The sequence below is a fragment of the Erpetoichthys calabaricus genome, chromosome 14 (genome assembly GCF_900747795.2).
Source record: "Erpetoichthys calabaricus chromosome 14, fErpCal1.3, whole genome shotgun sequence".
NCBI lineage: Eukaryota > Metazoa > Chordata > Cladistia > Polypteriformes > Polypteridae > Erpetoichthys > Erpetoichthys calabaricus.
In genome coordinates, this window is record NC_041407.2 from 9,018,965 (window position 1) to 9,037,727 (window position 18,763).

Genomic DNA, 18,763 nt, shown 5'->3' on the forward strand with positions numbered 1-18,763 from the left:
AGAGACTTATGAGAAAGAGCCGAACCAAATGAATGTCGGGGAGAGCAGGAAGGGGGTAAATTGGGGTGTTTGGGGAATGCACAAATCTCTACTGCAAATTCAAAAAGTTGGAACTGGAAAGGACAGGATGGCTGGATTGGAGAGAAAGATGTAATGAGTCAAGGCTGGGAACGTTCCTATCTCAATGGGCAAAACTTGAATACGTTTAAAATGGTTAAGGACGGGCACATGAAGAGTACTTGTGACCAAATGAATACATAAATAAATAACTCGTCTTTTACATTATCACTGTTTTTGCCCAGACTATTTTTAAATTGGTTATCCACAACTGCTTCCATCCACCACAGTTACAGGAGAGCCATATTTGATGAAGGGGCCCACTTTGACATTTGATGAACACACACACACACACACACACTCTCTCTCTCTCTCGCTCTGAATGTCTTGTTAAGAACACACTCAGAAGATGCAATTACTACGCTTCTCAGTACTGCCAAGTGTTCAGACGTATCCCACCCTCCCACCCACTGAGTAGGTGTCCAGACGCCACTGCTGAAGCCTGGAAGTCAAGCAGAGGGGCCAAAGACAGCTAGGAGTAAACACGCGTGTCCTGATTTTATTAAAAACAGCTGTTGGGGAAATGTGTTTAGCAAATATAATAACCTTTAAGATACTGAAAGACAAAAAGGACAGTAAGGACCGGGGTTCACATCCTGGGGTCTCCCCGTGTCTGTGTGGGTTTCCTCCGACATTCTGCAGACACGCAGGTTCAGAGGATCAGTGATGCCAAGCTGGCTTGTGTGTGTGTGTGTGTGTGTGTGAGAGATGGACTGTTGTCCTGCCTTGTGCCCTATGCTTGCTGGGATTGGCTCCAACCCTGCTCAGGACTACACGGCATCAGAAAAAAAAAAAAAATACAGTATGGCTCTTTAAAAAGTAAAGGATTTTGTCCAGAGCATCACAAGAAAAAGTAAAAATAAAGTCAGTAACCACCAAGGCAAAAAAAAAATGACCTCCAAATTTTTCCATATATGTAGAGGACCAGCGGCACGGTGGCGCAGTGGGTAGCGCTGCTACCTCGCAGTTGGGAGATCTCGGGACTTGGGTTCACTTCCCGGGTCCTCCCTGCGTGGAGTTTGCATGTTCTCCCCGTGTCTGTGTGGGTTTCCTTCCACAGTCCAAAGACATGCAGGTTAGGTGGATTGGCGATTCTAAATTGGCCCTAGTGTGTGCTTGTGTTTGTGTGTGTCCTGCGGTGGGTTGGCACCCTGCCTGGGATTGGTTCCTGCCTTGTGCCCTGTGTTGGCTGGGATTGGCTCCAGCAGACCCCCGTGACTCTGTGTTCGGATTCGGCGGGTTGGAAAATGGATGGATGAATGTAGAGGACCCTGAACGAGTGCCCAAGTTCACCTGTAAACCAATGAGTGATCACCGGACAGGACAGACCCTGCATGAACCGCCTGTTGGTCTCTGTGGAAAGGTGGAATGAAATGAGAGCAGTGAATTCTGTGATGTACTGTCCGGTTTGCTATTGCAGCCTACTGTGTGCCTTGTGTGGGCGGCACGGTGGCGCAGTGGGTAGCGCTGCTGCCTCGCAGTTGGGAGACCTGGGGACCCGGGTTTGCTTCCCGGGCCCTCCCTGCGTGGAGTTTGCATGTTCTCCCCATGTCTGCGTGGGTTTCCTCCGGGCGCTCCGGTTTCCTCCCACAGTCCAAAGACATGCAGGTTAGGTGGATTGGCAATTCTAAATTGGCCCTAGTGTGTGCTTGGTGTGTGGGTGTGTTTGTGTGTGTCCTGCGGTGGGTTGGCACCCTGCCCGGGATTGTTTCCTGCCTTGTGCCCTGTGTTGGCTGGGATTGGCTCCAGCAGACCCCCGTGACCCTGTGTTCGGATTCAGCGGGTTGGTAAATGGATGGATGGATGTGTGCCTTGTGCAGTCTTTAAAATGCCTTCAAACAGTTTGTCAAGTAAGGCTTTAATGTAAAGAACAGGCCTGCTGAAAATGAATGAGAAAACATCAATGTGCGTACCACATGTCATGGTATGGCCACTCTGAGCAGTTCACATGCACAATTTGTCCAAGTCAGCAGTTAAGTAAGCGGCTGCTAAAGGCCGTGACCCCGACGCTTTTACCAGAAAAAAATGAAAACAACCTACTAAAGCAATGGCCATGCAGGAAGGGGGGCACCGACAGTGGGCTTAATGGGACCATTTGTCCCAGGCCCTGGGTCTAGTGGGGGCCCCACAATGTTTTTTTTATTTTTTTTATTTATTTTTTTTTACTGTTTTTGTAGTGCCACCATTGGTACAAATATGACAACCACTTTTAATGTCAAATGAAGCCCCCGATATTTGTACCCCTTTTAAAAACGCCTCTTGAATTGCTTAATGCTGTACGCTGAAGTTTTCTGCACGTCACAAAGAGCTCGGAGGAGAGTGGGCTTTTCAGTAAACTGAAGTGGATTAACTCTTTTGAGGGCTGAATATTTCTTCAGCTGTCTTTGTGTAGACACCGGCTGCCAGAGCTAAAGGAGGATCTGATAAGAGAGCATAGTGAACGAGCAAAGCAAAATACTCCGTAGACAACGTTTTGCGTATTACTGCTGAATCGGACTCACACGTACTGCACTCCAGTTTTGATGCAAGTGATCTGGAGCTCAAAAACGAAAGTGACGTACCGGCGTCAGCTGATCAGTTGCTCCCTAGCTGATCGTTGTGCTAAACACTTTTGTGTAGCAACCGGCAGCTGCGTGAAGATACCACTGTATGTCATTATACGTCAACACCTGCCTTGAAAGAGTTAAAAACGACTTCCACTCAAAGGCGTACCAAGAAGAGACCGAACGCTCTCAAGACCCTGGCCCTTCGAATGGCAGTTTAAGAGTCAAATGAATTTTGTGGATGTGATTAAGGCCTTCACAGCCACAAAAGCGCAGAGGTAAACTCTGTAGAGACAAGTGCAGCACGATCACACCGTTTATCTTCTTATGTAATGTGCTACCGTGGCTGTCCGTTTGTCTGTCCAGGATTTTAAATCACCTGTCGCTTGCAAACCGTTTGAACGATTGACCTGAACTTTGGTACACATATACTACGTGACGTCTACTATCTGCTTTCGTGGTGATGATTGACCTCCAAGGTTATTACTCTTTGTATTTTATTGTAGAATCAACTCTCGGCATTGGCCAGCAGGGTGGCTGTGTGGTGCATGTGTACGGGCGCCACTCTCATTCCCTACCACCTTCGCCGTCACTTCCTTTACCTCTTCATATCTTAAATTATTCTTGTGGCAGATTGAAGACTTAAGTGCCAGCTTAGGTGAAAAATTAAAGAAAACATACTAAGTAATTGCAAAAGATGCCGAAGAAAGAAGAGAAGAAGGGGGCCTCTAGGGTGGAGAACAGAAGAGCTGCTCAGGTAGAAGCAAGCGCATCAACCTCTGAGCAAACGAATGATAAACGTACAGAGAAAGAGGATGAAGACTATGAACGCTCAGGTCAAGTGGATTCGTGCAGTGTGCCATTACTGGTTTACTATATTTATATTAAATGATGTTAAGATTCTGCGGTGGGTTGGCACCCTGCCGTGTGCCCTGTGTTGGCTGGGATTGGCTCCAGCAGACCCCCGTGTTCGGATTCAGCGGGTTGGAAAATGGATGGATGGATAGATGTTAAGATTATTTTGTTACCGTTTGTTTGTAGCGCTACAAACTGCTGCGACAGACATAATGGATGGACTGGCATGAAGAATGGTCCCTTATGGTTCCTGTTCTCGTTCCCAGTCAAGGGGGACAGGCGGAGGGAGACCTCCCAGCACAATAGGTGCCAGTGCTCCTTTGGCATGGCTCTGGTTTGGGCACCCACAGGGTTGCATACAGTAGATGTGATTGGCTCAGCTGCTCCTCACCGACACTCCACAGGTCATCAAGCAAAGCACCTGCACCCACAAAGGTATAAAAAAAAAGGAGGTGAGGAAAAGAGTGGGAAAGAAAAACAAAAAGAAGTAAAACCAAGAGAGACGGTCCAGAAAAGAGAGTGCGGACCAGGAGCCTGAACTAGTGAGCTGGATTGGAGGAAAGGCGGTTAGGTGGCCCCCCAAGGGAGCAAGGAGAATGGCACTGCAGGGGTGACGCCACAGCACACCGACAGTCTTTTGTATTTGGTTACATGACAGCCGCTTGTAATCTTCTCTTAGTAAAGGTTTTGATAAACAGCCAATACGTTAGGAGACATGTTTAATGGTGACACTGCATGGGAAATTACAATACTTTCTCCCCTGTCAATCTTCATTTATACAGTACTTCTCCAAACGAATACCATCACAAGTTTAAAAAAGAAAGCAACCTTTTACAGTTGGTAGTGCGGCTCCCTAGTGGTTAAGGTGTTGAAGACTGTAATCCAGAAGGGCGCAGACTCCATCAGCACCAGGGGAGTCACTAAGGTAGTTGTGCTCAGTAATCATGGTGCCATGTGGCACGTTGATTAGCACACGAAATGACGTGATGTGACCGTAATGACCCTACAAAACTAGGGGCCTACAACAGGCTGTAGTGGCTGCAGGTTTTTGTTCCAATCTGTTAATAAGAAGCCACTTAGGCCGAAGTAACATTTTTACACTTGGAATCATGTAAGCGTTTTGTTCACTTTCACTCCTAGTGGAAATCGACTAGCAGCCCCCTCATCTTCCTAAGTGCAGACATGCTGAGTGACAGGAGGATGGCGTGTCGATCTAAACACTGGACGCTTCATGGTTTTACTTTCCTTGTTGACCACTATGATGAATAAGGGGACCATCAACAGGTTGTAACAATGTTTGCCCAAAGATCTCAAGATTTCCGGAATGGAAAACAAATTGAGTTTACGAGTGACAAATTAATAAAGCCAACAGAACTGTGATCCTTTGTGCTCACTAGGCAGTGCACGTGCAGGGTGGGAACGTTCATTTTCAGCAGCAGCGTGACATTGACAGAAAACAAGCCGCAATTAGCTCTCCTCACATGTAATTAAATAACAATGGCAGCCACTTGCCTGACCTCCCCCCCAACCAGGGGTAGCCTGCACAAAGCAACAGTCGCTACACTTGAGCAAATTTCTTTTCTGTGCTAAAAATATGAGTAAACCCACCTCAAAAAAAAACTGGTACCAGTATAGCGAGCCGAGACCAAAAGGATAAAACCGTTGGCACCAATGGGCAAAGGTACTGTATGTTGTGCTAAAGGGTGCCAAGGTTTGTGAGAAAAAGTGCAGTGGCAAACAATTCAAAAAGGCCATGAAGTACACGAGCCGCAGCTCCAGATTGTAAGGAGCCAGAAAAGATTATTACGTATCATTTAGCTGGCGGCCCACCCAAGGAGGTTTACAACATGTACGACATGGCTGGTTTACATTTCTTTTGCTTTTTGAAGTGGGGTACGAGCAGGTGAAGCGACTTACTCACAGTGTCTGTAATGGGATTTGAACCCGCAACCTCATGGGGGGCTGAAGTCCCAACTCTTAACAACTTCACCATGCGGTCTGCCTTTATAGAGAGCAACCTGCTCCCTGACTGGGGAAAAATATAAGATATAACTAGAAAATGACATCCACATTACTAACTGCTGCGGGACATCATTTCAATGAGACACGGGGTCTGACTACTCCAGACACCCTGGGGGGCTTGCATCTCTCCCGATGCCAGGGTGCACCCAAGACTTGCTCAAGAGGAACAGGAGACGAGCAGCATGTGTGTTACTAGAACTGCAGAAGATAAAGAGCAGCGCAGATTTTAGGTTGAATTGATGCAGAAATAAAAGGAATTCTGAGGAGTCCCCACCACAGTACGCTTTACTGCACAGCATTCATATTCATTCTATGTAACATTTAAATTAGTGGGCTAATTTACAACGTGCATTCTCAAACCTGCTTAATCCACTTAAGTGATGCCGTAGCCCACCATGGCAGCAAAGGGTGCAAGGCAGGAACCTGCCCTGAAGTGGGGCCGAGATACTCCACTATTTTTATTTATGTATTTACACAACATGGCTAAGTGTCTGTAGTCCCAGTTATATACGAGCTTGTCGGACATTCCATTCCAAAATCATAAGCATTAATATGCAGTTGGGGGGCCCACTTTGTGGCTCTTAAGAGTCTCCCCCCTTCTTTGTTTGTGGCATTTTGTGCCCCATTCAGGCAGAAAGGACTTAAACGGAGGTCAGCCATTTCACGAAGCTCACGGCTCTTGTGCTGATGTTGCTTCCAGAAGCAGCTCAAGGTAAAGTAGGAGGATTTAAACCTTAATGATGGACTACAGAGCTGCTTCCTCTAGAAGGGTCTGCATACTTTAAACCAGAAAGGCAAAAGTCAGGATAAAGCGCCTTTGTTATAGCATCTTTTCACGGAAAAACTTTAAACCAGCTGCATCCTTAAATAGCGATATTTGCTTATTTAACACAGAAAAAAACCTTACAACTGCTCATTGCACTCGTGTCCGCAACAGATGTGCCAGTCACTCTTGCTTGCCATGAAAATCTTGTCTCTCACTGTACGCTGTACCGTCCGCTGTACCGATGATTCACCAGTCAAAACACGGTACTCACTAGAGCCCACCTTCTCAACTTTCACAGATGACAGTTCTCATGTCCAGCCGTGCATGTGGTGTCCACACAAGTGTCACACAACATGCAACTCCGAAATTGCAGAAGAAACAAATCTTGCAATTAGCCACAGACAGCGAGTCGAGTGACTTGTGGCGACTGCTGTAGCCATTGAGGCCTGGTGAGAATTCAGCAACTGCAGTCATTACATGGGGCTTCCCTTCGGTTTCAAAATGTAAATCTGACTCGGCCTCCAGGCAACCCCATGAGCCCCCTCGCCGCCAAAACAAACGCATTCCTGTAGTTCTCATCCTTTTCAGTAATTTAACTTGGGAATGCAAAGCAATTAATACATGGGCTTAGTGCTCACCAATACACACAATAACGATACTCAATATTGAACATAGTCGTTTTTACTCATCTGAAATGTTCTAATAAAATTGTGTTTCTTTATATAAAAAAAAGCCTTAGTACATTCCAACAGAACAAGAAAGCTAACAATACTGAATATCTAATACTAAATATTGAACATAATGGCTTCCACCTGTCTGAAATATTATACAGTATTAATATTGTGCTTCTTTTAAATATACAGCATGCTTAATACTCACCAATAAGAAATGTTAAGAGTCTAACACTGAATATTGAATGTAAGTCTTCTCTCATTTAGAAAGTTATATTACTATTGCTGTTTTTAAATATGAATGCTTAACGCTCACTATGCCAACAATACAACCCAAGGTAATGATGACCATAGCTGGCTCCACCCTTCTGAATTGTTAGATTAAGACTGCGTTTCTTTTAAATAAATGTGCTTTGTACTCACCAATGCCGTCTTAACGTATGGGCACAACCGGCACTGCCTTTGGGGGGGCATGATGTTCCTGATGCCTGTGTACGTTTCTGTTTTGCTATCAAAGCAGGGACCCCAGCACACTACTTTGCCCGGGGTCCTATGATGCTGACAATACAGTACTGACTTTTGAAGGCGCCCGTTTTCACGCATCTACAAAGTTGTCCGGCATTTCTAAATGCTGCCGTTCTTGGATGTCGTGCATTTTCGTCCCCCCTTACAAGGGTTTGTTTTGTAACGTTGGCACGGCGGGCGAGTTTCTTGTCAATGCCATTTGTTATCAAATGTCACCCCGACTTGTGTCATCATACCCAGTTATAAACGGGCCGTATTCAACAGTAAATTTCATTTTGGGATCCTTCCGTTTTAACCTTTTATTGCGTGTTTGCTATTTGAAAAGCAGAGTACGCTGCACATTTGTATGAATAAATGTCGTCGAGAGTGAATGGCAGGTGAGGTGTAAGGCTCGGCTTTTTTGGCCAGTTGCTGCTACAAGGACTTCCCACAGCGTCAGTCCTTCAGTCAGTCAGCAGCAGCATCACTTCTTCGCGGCCACCTCCCCAGTACGACAGTCGCACAGACCGCTCGCCCGACTGATACCTGTCGGATTATTATATGACAGCGACATGTGTAACGCATGTCGAAAGGTTTGTAAAATCTCCAAACCCAACACAGATAGTGACCGCATGGGAAAAATTCAAGAGGAGGAGGAGGCGCGCCTCGCCGCCGCCTCTCGCCCCACGTTGCATTGTACCGTAGGTGTGAAACATTACATCATAGGAACGAGCAGCCGCTCGCCCCCCACAACCGGCGGCGCTTTCTTCTTCTCCTCCTTCGCCTGTCGCTCCACAAAACGTCGCTCAAGGTTCGGTCTCGCGCCAAGTGTCAACAAATTGCTCGAAGCAAAGCCCCCAGGTTTTCTTATCGTCGAGTGTCCACCACCGCGCCCGCCCCTTTCCTCCCCAGTAGAGCCTGAGATACTGGAGCGAGGACGACACCAGTAGCAGAGGGAGCCGCGGCTCGAGTCGAGTACCGCCACAAACAAACAAACAGATAAACAAACAAACAAACGCACGGCAAAAAATGTCCAGTGTCAGCCCCAGCGACGGCGGCCACACGAATGAATGACAGAGCGGCTCTCCACCTTCGAAATCCTCCAGTCGCTGCCCTCCTTCGCAACAATTGCCTTCTCCCGAAGAAACGCGATTTCATCTACCCGGGAAGGGGGACGCAGCACCTCCCCAACGTATAAAAAATGAGAATAAATAAAAACGCCAACTGTACTCACCCATCGCCCACAACCACGCACTTTATAGCCTGCATTGGACGAAGAAAAGGCTGCTCACAACGAGCCGGGGTGGCTGGAAATTCTAACTAACGGATCCGCTTCGCCGTGAAGCCAGCCGAGCGCGCATACGAGCCAGCTGCAGCAATCAGGAGCCGACTGCTGAACGCGCCAGACAGCGTCCGGAAAAAGCCGAGCGAGCGCGCGTGCGTCCGGAAAAAGCCGAGCCACTTTAAAGGGGCAAGGCCGGCTTTACGTGCTTGGCAGTAGGGCTAACAGGGCAGGGCTCGTAGGAAGAGTGGATGCCGAAAAGGTATGGAGGGCATTGCCACCTTTGATTGATCCCATTTTCTAAATGAACATTCACTTTCTTTTTTCCCGTAAATTCTCTTTGATGCCATCCACGCTTCATTAGAAACTGCAAGTGTACTCCCCATTATCTCGTCATTATTTGGCCTCAAAAGGGTTACAAAATGGCAGTTAACCCATAAATGATAACTTTTTCGTTATTAAACAAACTCAAACAATCCCCTCACATTTTTCCTATACTCTAATTTTGTAGCTTGTCTTGGACAGACATTCCAAATAGGTTTGTGATGAGTGAAACTGTTTTTGTATGCAGCAGAGTCCAACTCGAATGATGTAAAACTGTCACAAATCAACACACTGGTTGGGGGGGGGGGGGGGGGGGGGGGGGGGGGGGGGGGGGGGGGGGGGGGGGGTCGGGGGGTCCAAGTGAAGTTTATATTTCTTAAACATATCTTTTAAAGACCTGCCTGACACAGTCATTATTAGGACAGTTTAGCTACAGTGTCAGCTAAACAAATGAGCCGGATGGACTGAATGGCCTCCTCATTTAGCACATTTCTTGTGCTCTTAACATTTATATTGCAGTCCACCTGCGCTGCTGATGGACGTATGCAGGGGAAAAATACGCAAAATGAAATAACCGCCCTACGGGTACACTTGACTTAATCAGTAATTGAGGCTGCATTGAGTAGCTCTCTGCTTGAAGATCAACAATTTGGTAAATTAGCCAATGCTTTTTTATACAAGAATTTATAAATTTCAAAAATATGTACAGCATGCTTTATTCAAGATATCTCAACAAAATGTTACATTTCATAACAAATTTCCATTAAGAGTAATTGTGCCAAATTTCAATGAAATTGGCCTACTGAGAACAGAATTAATGTGGACAGACAGACAGACGTGACAATGACTGGAGGTGCTTTCGCAGTTGACACTGGTGCAAATCAAGGCAGTGGGGAGTATGAAACAAACTAAATAATGCAGAACTCAGAAAAGGCTCCACGTACCTACAGTTGGAAAGTGGCTTAACAATATGGCACAGCATTGAACTGCAAAAGCCAATGTCACATTAAGGGACTTCTAGTCACAGCAAATGTCAGATTTGGTGACTGAGGGAGTTGATCTCATCACCGGACCAATTTACACAACTGAAAATCCACTGGGCACGTCAAATGTGGCGACTGCCCAGCCCTTCTTCTGACAGCCGGTGGTGTTCTGCCTGACAGAACTGGTGCTGTTCAAAGAGTTAACTGGTGTGGCAAGTTCAGCTGCAATCTCAGCCCTTCTTTTATTCCTTTTTTTTTTCCACTCTGTCATTTTACGTAAAACACGCGACATTAGGGAGACAAGCTTTCATTCTGTCTTTGAGGTCCAATACACCCACCTTTCTAATTCCTCATCACTGTATTATAAGCATTGCCCACCCGGGTTATCATCCATTGGCTGTCGACGCTCACGCACACAGAGGCCGTTGTACAACTAAAGACCCAATCAAACCCGTTCAAGGGCGAGTCAGAGTAGTCAGTCACCGGCGATGTCACGCCATACGACTGGCCTTCACGGGAATGCACTGCCGACTCACTAAGATTATGTGAGTGAAGCCGACATCTGAAACTCACTGAAAAAGCTGTCCAATGTGACACGGCCTTAACACACGGATGGATGGGTTATTAAAACATACGCACTGGCTAAAGGATCAGGAACAAAGGCATCACAAATGAGTCCTCCAGCCTGATGTCTGCATTACCGAGTTACAGGGAGCCAACGTTTCAGCAGCACTGGACACAAGTAAGGAGTAAAGCGAGGACACAATCGCTCACATGGGAGAAAGATTGTCGCCGATTAACCGAACGAACATACAGTGTCTGTGGGATTTGGGACGTGACAATGGTATGTGGAGGAAAGTTAAAGAAGTGTGAGGGGAATGTGCAGACTCCACACAGAGACAATGGCCAGACTGGGAAAAACAAACAACGTGCTGTCATATGGCCCAAAAACCAAAAGAATACACCCGACGACATAAAGGAGAGAAACACAACACGGTAATGAGTTGCTAAAGGTGGTAACTACCAAATAATCTGATACTATTTGTGTTTTCCCACATTTTCTGAAATGTTTTTTTATAATCCATTCATCCACCCATCCATTTTCCAACCTGCTGAATCCGAACACAGGGTCACGGGGGTCTGCTGGAGCCAATCCCAGCCAACACAGGGCACAAGGCAGGAACCAATCCCAGGCAGGGTGCCAACCCACCGCAGTCATCTCATCCTGGGCTGATCCTTGTCTTGTGCCTTTTCCCTGCGACCATTAAGCAGGTTCAGTAACAGATAATAATAATAGTTTTACATGTCTAGACATTTTCAAACAAGGCTTGACTACAGTGTGGCCATAGAACTACTTACAGAGGAAGCATAGCCACAACCTTCTGGGTCAGAAAAGGGCTAACGAACACATCATCCTGTTAGAGCTCCAGTCCCCCTGACACTGAACCACACAATTATTACCTGGCCGACTCCATTTGAGACCACCTGGAGCACAGGTAGGTGAAGTGACTTGCTCAAAGTCACATAGTGCCAGTAGCCGAATTTGAACCCACATCCTCAGGGTTTGGAGTCCAAAGCCTTAACCAGCACACCATACTGCCTCCTAATGGAGAACACAGAAATACTTATTAGCCAATTAAGTCCAGCTACTAGCACTTAACAGCATGGGGAACCTAAGGCACACTTCCCATAGTCCCCTGTGGCCTGGACTTCCAGTAACTTTCTCTGCAGCTCAGTACACAGCACTGAGGTATACAGCGGCCTGATGTCACCGTTGTTAACACTGCTAGTGTACCTGCCACTTGAGTCTTATGGCCCAAGTCCCATTGTAAACTACATAGTGTCATTGCATTTACCGTTCCTGCCTTGTTTCCTTTTCTGCAGCAGTTTATGAAAGTTGAGGGCTAGATGGAGGAAAAAGAAATGAAAAATGTTAACAGGTCTGCTACAGGCCACAGGCAATGCACTTACCCTCCACATCTGGAAAACAGAAAGTAGTTAGGTACAGAAAGAACAAGAACAAAAGGCACTGTGAAAACATGTCTATTAAAATGTGTTTATTGATAAATTAGAAAACATTTTATATAAAATGTAAAAAAAAAATTCAAATATAGAAAGGTACAAAATGTATGCAATAACACAATCTGCCTTCTGCAGCGTGTAAATCACAAGCATTTGCACTGTGCACACCTTGCCAATCATTTCATTAAAAACAAAAAGATGTGAAACAGCAAATCATGATATCTAATTTGTTGTAAAAGATTAAAGTCATATTGGAGAAGAGAATTAAAGATCAGAGCACAATGATTTTTAAAACAGCCTAATTGTTCCAATGTAAGTACCCATCAGCAACTGTAGGGGGGTAAACCATTTCTGTTTTTATTTGGTTACTTTAAATGCATTATGAGGGGTTTGTGCTCTTAAGAGTCTTATGATGGTCTTGTTCATAATATAATAATAAAATATCATCCTTCGGACATTCACTTGATTGTAGTTGTGGAAATGTACAAGACTTCAGGCAGAGAGACAACATGTTAAGAGGCCACAAGGTGGCGCTGCCATTACCTAAAATATTAGCAGGGCTTCAAAATCTCAGCATCACACACACAAGCACCTGGGGAACACTCTGCTTCTCCCTGACAGTAACCTTACGGTACTGTGCACTGCAAAGAAGCCATCCAAGGAGGCGATGGACTTACTGGGCTTCATTTCCGTGCAGACAGCTCAGACCACCGTTTCAATGTAGAAACCGTTGGGGTCTGTTTGCGTATGTGTGGAGGGTCAAATGTCCGTTCCTTGTTTTGACACCCTACATCAGATTCAGTCGAGTTAACTTTTCCTTCATTATGGTTAATGTAGTTAAAATAAAATTTTACTTGTGTTGATTTGAAGAAAAAAAAACATTAATATGCACCCCATTACGTTCAAGGAGAACAACAAAGGGAAAATGTGGAATTAACTTTTAGGAATGGGAGTCTATGTGGTTCTCCACTCAAACTGAAAAGCAGTAATATATTTTACAAGACCCCTAGATAACAGGCACTTTTGTTAAAATGGCCATTGTTATTTGCAGGAAATTTCTGAAGTATAACACACTCGAAGAGCATTAATGTGGTATTAAAGAAATTACTGCACACGTGGGGGTCAATAAAATCCACAACCAGAAAAGGTTTTGGCACTGACTGTGTACATCACACTGCTTTACAGCAGAAGGCTGTTTAAATCTTAGAAAGATCTGTTCTGAACTTGGAAACACAGGTCAGGTAGTGCATACTAGCAACAACGGCCCCCTTTTAAACGTGCTTAGCTCATTTTTCCCTTTTCACTTCTTCTTGAAGTGATCTGTTGATATCTTGTGATCCGAGAGTATTTCATAAAACATTATTGCTAAGAGTGAAATACAAAAATTAGAAATGAAAACCGTGCCGATTGTGATACTGCATACCCCTGAAGTGGAACAATTCATACAAAATATTATTTTTTCAGGGCACAGCTGCCCAGAGGTGATCCTTGTACATACGAAAGAATTGCATTCTGTAGAAAGCTCGCCCTCTGAGCTTCATCCTCCCTCATCCTCAAGATTTCAGCATCTTTAAGTCTTAGCTTTTCCAAAAGAGAGTTAATTTCACTCTCCTTATCCAACAATGCCTCCCGGTGATTACTGGTTTGTACTGCATGAATGAAACAAAGGAGAAAGACGACATTGAAACATTGCATTGTTGATTCTTCTCACACATATATATATATATGGCCAAGGTGTGTGTGAGAGAGAGAGAAAGAATAAACAGAAGGAATTAGAAATGGTCACCCATCCTGCTTTTCCCATGACAGTCCATGTATCAGACCCGATTTATTCTGGAAAAATGCTTCCTTGCCCCGTGTCTCAGGAGTCACAACATTTCTACTGTAGTAATTAACATTTAGCACATCACTCAGTCATTCATTCAAGGTACTTGCCTTTCATTTCTCTTTCCAAAGAGGCAATCTTCTCCTTCAGTCCACTCTGTGCGGTCCTCTCTGCCTCCAAGTGACCAATCTGCTCCTGAAGCTCCACTCGCACCTTGTTCACCTCAGCCACTTTCTCTTGCTCCTTTCCACTCAAGTCCTGGGAAAAAAAATTACAAACTCACAACTTGGATAAGCAGCAGTTGGTAGGTTCAACAGGAAAACTAGGAAGATGAACATATCTGAGACACTCCAGTTATTATATAATGCACAAGGCACCATCAGAATGTGCTTTCTTTCCAAAACACACAAATGTCCACCGTATTTTCAGTTTACAACAGGTATGTCCAAGAGCGTGTGCATAACAGACAAGAGCAAACAGAACTTCATCCCACACTACCTGATGCTGCAGTTTAACTCTTCAGCTCTATGGGTCCAACTCCGGTCCTGGTGGGCTGCAGGTTTTCATTCTACTCCTTCTCGTAATCAGTGACCTGTTTTCACTGTTAAATTCTTTTCCCTTCATTTTAATAGCCCTGTTTTTAATGATCGAGTCCTCTGAATTGATTCTTTTCTTCATTAAATGACAGCCAATCAGAAATGATATGTGAAACGAGCCGACAGACGACCAGCTAAACTGGGGCTTCAAATTCCAATCAATTTTGCTCCAATCACTTTCTTAATGAGAAGCCAATTCTTGCTGTTCATTAAACCCGTTATTTGATTCCATGGCTTGTTGCTGCTCTTATTCTGTCACAGCAGACATTTCCAAAATTGTTGATTTTCTGGTTTTTTTTCCCCTAAGGTGACCGGAGAGATCAACCTGACTGAGACCATCACTTTTTTTTATTTTAAGATATTGTGTGATGGGCACAGGTGAGCTGGTCATGTGGCGGCTTGTTTTGTGTCTCATTATTGTTAGGCTGCTAATTAAGGACTAAGAAACAACTAAAGGGCCTGAGTGAAGCTAATTCAAATTAAGGCAAAAGAAGTTAATTAGCAGCAAAAACTGGTAATCAATTAAGAAGATGGTTAGAATGAAAACCAGCAGCCACTGCGGCCCTCCAGGACCGGAATTTCGACACCCGTGTTTCAGCTCAAGAAGCCAAAAGCCAAGCAGTGGTTGTATGGGTCAAAAACGTAAGGTTTGACCCATAAATGCACAGGGGCTCACAAAGGAAAACCCAAAACACAGCACTGAGTTTGCTATTCAGTGCAATTGAAAAAAAATCACAAAATTAAAAAAAAAAATGTTGGCATAAAGGCTCAATAATTATTCTTCAATAGCTCAGCCACTGCATGCTGGTAAGACAGCTTCTGTAATAATATGTTAATGCACCATTGGATTAATGTTTATCGATCAAAACAATTCATCAGAGTTCACCACGGCTGTTGCATGATATTGCTGTCTTCAAACATGTTTGACCATTAAGTTAAACGCTGGAAGAGTTGAACTTGTTGAGTGTTGGAACTCCATCTCTACAGCAGTCTAATTATAAAAACTGCCGTCCAGGAAGACACATTTTACAAAAAAAAAAATAAATAAATAAATAGTTTATATTAGGTGAATGTTTAATACGTAACACATGTATTTTATTTTGTATAGTGCCTTTTACTATAAGCACCCCTAAAAAAATGTAAGAGATGCCGAAAGAACTCCATTGGCTAAGATTAATCTTGTCACGCAGTACAACAGGACATCTTACCTGTAGGAGATCTTCCAGCCTTCGTTTCAGTCCTTCTATCTCCACTAACAGATTGTTGTTTTTGGCCTGCAGTTCACCAATTGTCTGTTTTTGCTGTGTGCAGTAAATCTGTGACTCGTCTCTAGACTGTGTTAGGAGGCGCAGCTTCTCCTCAAGATGACTTGATTTTTGTTGCTGCAGAATGAAGAAGAAAAGTCGTCTTATACAGGGTGGGGCACAAAGATCTCCCACATTACCAGGGAGAACTGTGCAGGATGTAGTGGGGTTACAGAAGCGGTGGTAGGTCTCATTTGGTAGGTGAGGCTCTACCGTTTTCAGTACCCATCATGAGTTGGACTGGTGAACACTGGGGCTGTTGTTGTTCAAGTATATTATGAGAACAACCATTCTGTGATTGCGGCGCAGAGAGCATTCCGTACATGCTTCACACTTGGTCAAAATGCATCTGTACCAGGTCAGAAAATTATTTTGCTAAGGATTTCTACCCTCCGGGCAACTGGGTCTACACTGAAAAGAAAATCACCATGGCAGACCTAGGACAGAACATGTGTGGTTTCAGCAGGACGGGGCCACAGCTCACTTCCCTGGGCATTTGATCTCTTTAAGGAGAGACGTGGGGTGGCCGGCACGTCACCAGATTTAAACCCATGTGACTTTTTTCTTTGGGGATACCTAAAGGAAAAGGTTTTCAAACATCATCCTTGATCTCTTGAGGATTTGAAGGAAAGGATCAGCCAGGAAATCAACACCATTCCGCCCGAGATGACCCAGATAGTGATGGAGAACTTCCAAGAACGTCTTCAGCAATGTATTGCCAATGACGGCAGCCACTTGTCTGATATGATTTTAAAAACAAAACTTTTTTAATGTACATTTCAGAATATGTACAAATTTTCTTTTTTTAGATAGCATCGTTCATTTTTTATACCCCTTCGAAATGTGGGAGATCTTTATGCCCCACCCTGTACCACCATAATCCATGAAGGGTGAATATAAAACAAAAGTATGCTAAATTCTGAAGGGCACATTTTCTCTTTTCTCCCATGCACCACCTCTTCTGTCTCCCGGTTATGGGAAACCACTTCAAACAAGACGGGAGAGGAGGTATCATTCCTCTTTGATTCCACATCACTACACCTTAGTTGCATAGATTTTTGTCAAAGTGTTCTTTGCATTGTGTTAATCTGAAGAAAAGTAACCAGCTGGCTGACCGTTTTGAAAAGTCCATCTGTCCATCCATTATCCAACCCGCAATATCCTAAACTACAGGGTCACGGGGGTCTGCAATCATTTTATATAAAAACACAAGAGAAAACAGAACTTTAATTTCTCTAGGGTAGAGCTTGTGTACTCTTCACTACCAGCAAACAATTCAGATGCACCATACATTTGTAACGCAGTTCTCTGTGTGCTCGACCCTTCATACAAGTTGACAGTACCTCCATATTGTCACCTTCTCAAATGTCTAAGCTGTGTTGTTAATGTGAAATCTGGAGTTACTGCAGGCATGCAGTATCCCAAAATCTACAAGGCATTAACAATCAAACAGTTCAAATGAATAGCACAAGGTCAGATACTTGGTTTTGTCTGCTTTTCCTTCAGCATGCTGTCATGGTGTGTTATAGCGAATGTGAGTGATTAGCTGGAGGTGTGGGTATTTTTATTTGGATGAACATTTTGATAATGCAGGTCTGAAAAAAGTTATATAAGAGGCAGCGCACACTGGCTCAACACGTGGTGCCCTCCAGCCAGCCTGCCCCTGCATACCTGTGACAACACCAACCAGGGTTAGCTTGGAAAAAGAAACTGGAGAAAAACAATGCAAATCATATTATGTGATATCATCTACTGTTAAATTCTGCTCCATATTTGTAAAATTTTTGAAATACTGTATTGATGATTTGTTCCGTTTTGTGTATTGTATTGTATTGACTCCCTTCTTTTTGACACCCACTGTACGCCCAATCTACCTGGAAAGGGGTCTCTCTTTGAACTGCCTTTCCCAAGGTTTCTTCCATTTTTTCCCTACAAGGGTTTTTTTTGGGAGTTTTTCCTCGTGTTCTTAGAGAGTCAAGGCAGGGGGGCTGTCAAGAGGCAGGGCCTGTTAAAGCCCATTGCGGCACTTCTTGTGTGATTTTGGGCTCTACAAAAATAAACTGTATTGTATTGTGTACTGTGTGAACAAGCTGGTGGTCTATTACTGCCTTGGCTAAAGTGATTTGTTGCTTTCTTTGACTTTTCAAATGGTTTGCTTTCGCAAATGTAAACCAGCATTACACATGACAAGCTAAATGTAATTTCATACTTTGCTGTGCAAGTTCGTTTTCATTGCAAAGTTGAGGCATATGGGGAGAGCGAGGGGGTAGACTTGGAGTAGTTAAAGAATCTTTTATTGAAGGATTGTGTGACTACTGAGGGAAACAGCAAAGACTTGTCAGTAACAAATGGTAAGAATAACCTAACCAGGGACAACCCAAATGTAAACGTCAAGAAGAATGTGACGTATCCCTTAATTTACTTAAGTTTGTATTTTACTTAGAATTACATTTTCTTACTGCATCCAAAACATGAAAATGTGCGCCGTATGGGACGACTTTACAGTTGGCCACTTCTAAGTAGGGATGATGTATTGGAAATGTTAGCTCACCTCCTCCATTCGAGCCTGGCTCCTCACTTTCTGAAGTTCTTCTTCTGCTTGAGCACGCTCGGTAACGGAAAGTGCTTTGACTCGAGAAAGCTCCTATTGGTATGCGTTGAGACAAACAAGACAAGTTTTTGAGCTTCAGAGGCATCACTATTGCAGTTTAAGTGTTTACATGTGGCTTTCATTTTGCTAAACTTGCACTCACTTCTTCAAGCTGGATTCGGACACTTTCCAATTTTAGAATCCTCTCTTGCAGGGATCTTTCGCTGTCTTCCAGATGTCGATTTAGGTGATCCACCTGTACAAAAAAAATCAAAGAAGCCAACTAAAGTTTTGCAGAAAACTAGAATATACAGTATTTAAAAATAATTTCTACAAGTTTTCAGTGGAAAGGGGCGGGG

At 44.2% G+C, this 18,763-nt stretch overlaps 2 protein-coding genes across 4 annotated transcripts in view; both read right to left on the reverse strand.

Moving 5' to 3' along the window:
- The window catches only part of LOC114665235 (ras-related C3 botulinum toxin substrate 3), a 30,367-nt gene extending 21,488 nt beyond the window's left edge, over positions 1-8,879 (reverse strand). The window contains exon 1 of the mRNA XM_028819683.2: positions 8,713-8,879. Coding sequence (XP_028675516.1) covers positions 8,713-8,747 — 35 coding nt within the window. The 5' untranslated portion in view covers positions 8,748-8,879. The remainder of the gene's footprint in view (positions 1-8,712) is intronic.
- A 3,233-nt stretch (positions 8,880-12,112) lies between these two features.
- lrrc45 (leucine rich repeat containing 45) overlaps positions 12,113-18,763 on the reverse strand; it is a 43,951-nt gene continuing 37,300 nt past the window's right edge. For all 3 annotated transcript variants that reach the window (XM_028818624.2, XM_051936504.1, XM_028818623.2), the window contains exons 15-19: positions 18,568-18,660; positions 18,366-18,458; positions 15,719-15,892; positions 14,025-14,172; positions 12,113-13,738 (exon numbers count right to left, since the gene is read on the reverse strand). In XM_028818624.2, coding sequence (XP_028674457.1) covers positions 13,542-13,738; positions 14,025-14,172; positions 15,719-15,892; positions 18,366-18,458; positions 18,568-18,660 — 705 coding nt within the window. In that variant the 3' untranslated portion in view covers positions 12,113-13,541. The remainder of the gene's footprint in view (positions 13,739-14,024; positions 14,173-15,718; positions 15,893-18,365; positions 18,459-18,567; positions 18,661-18,763) is intronic.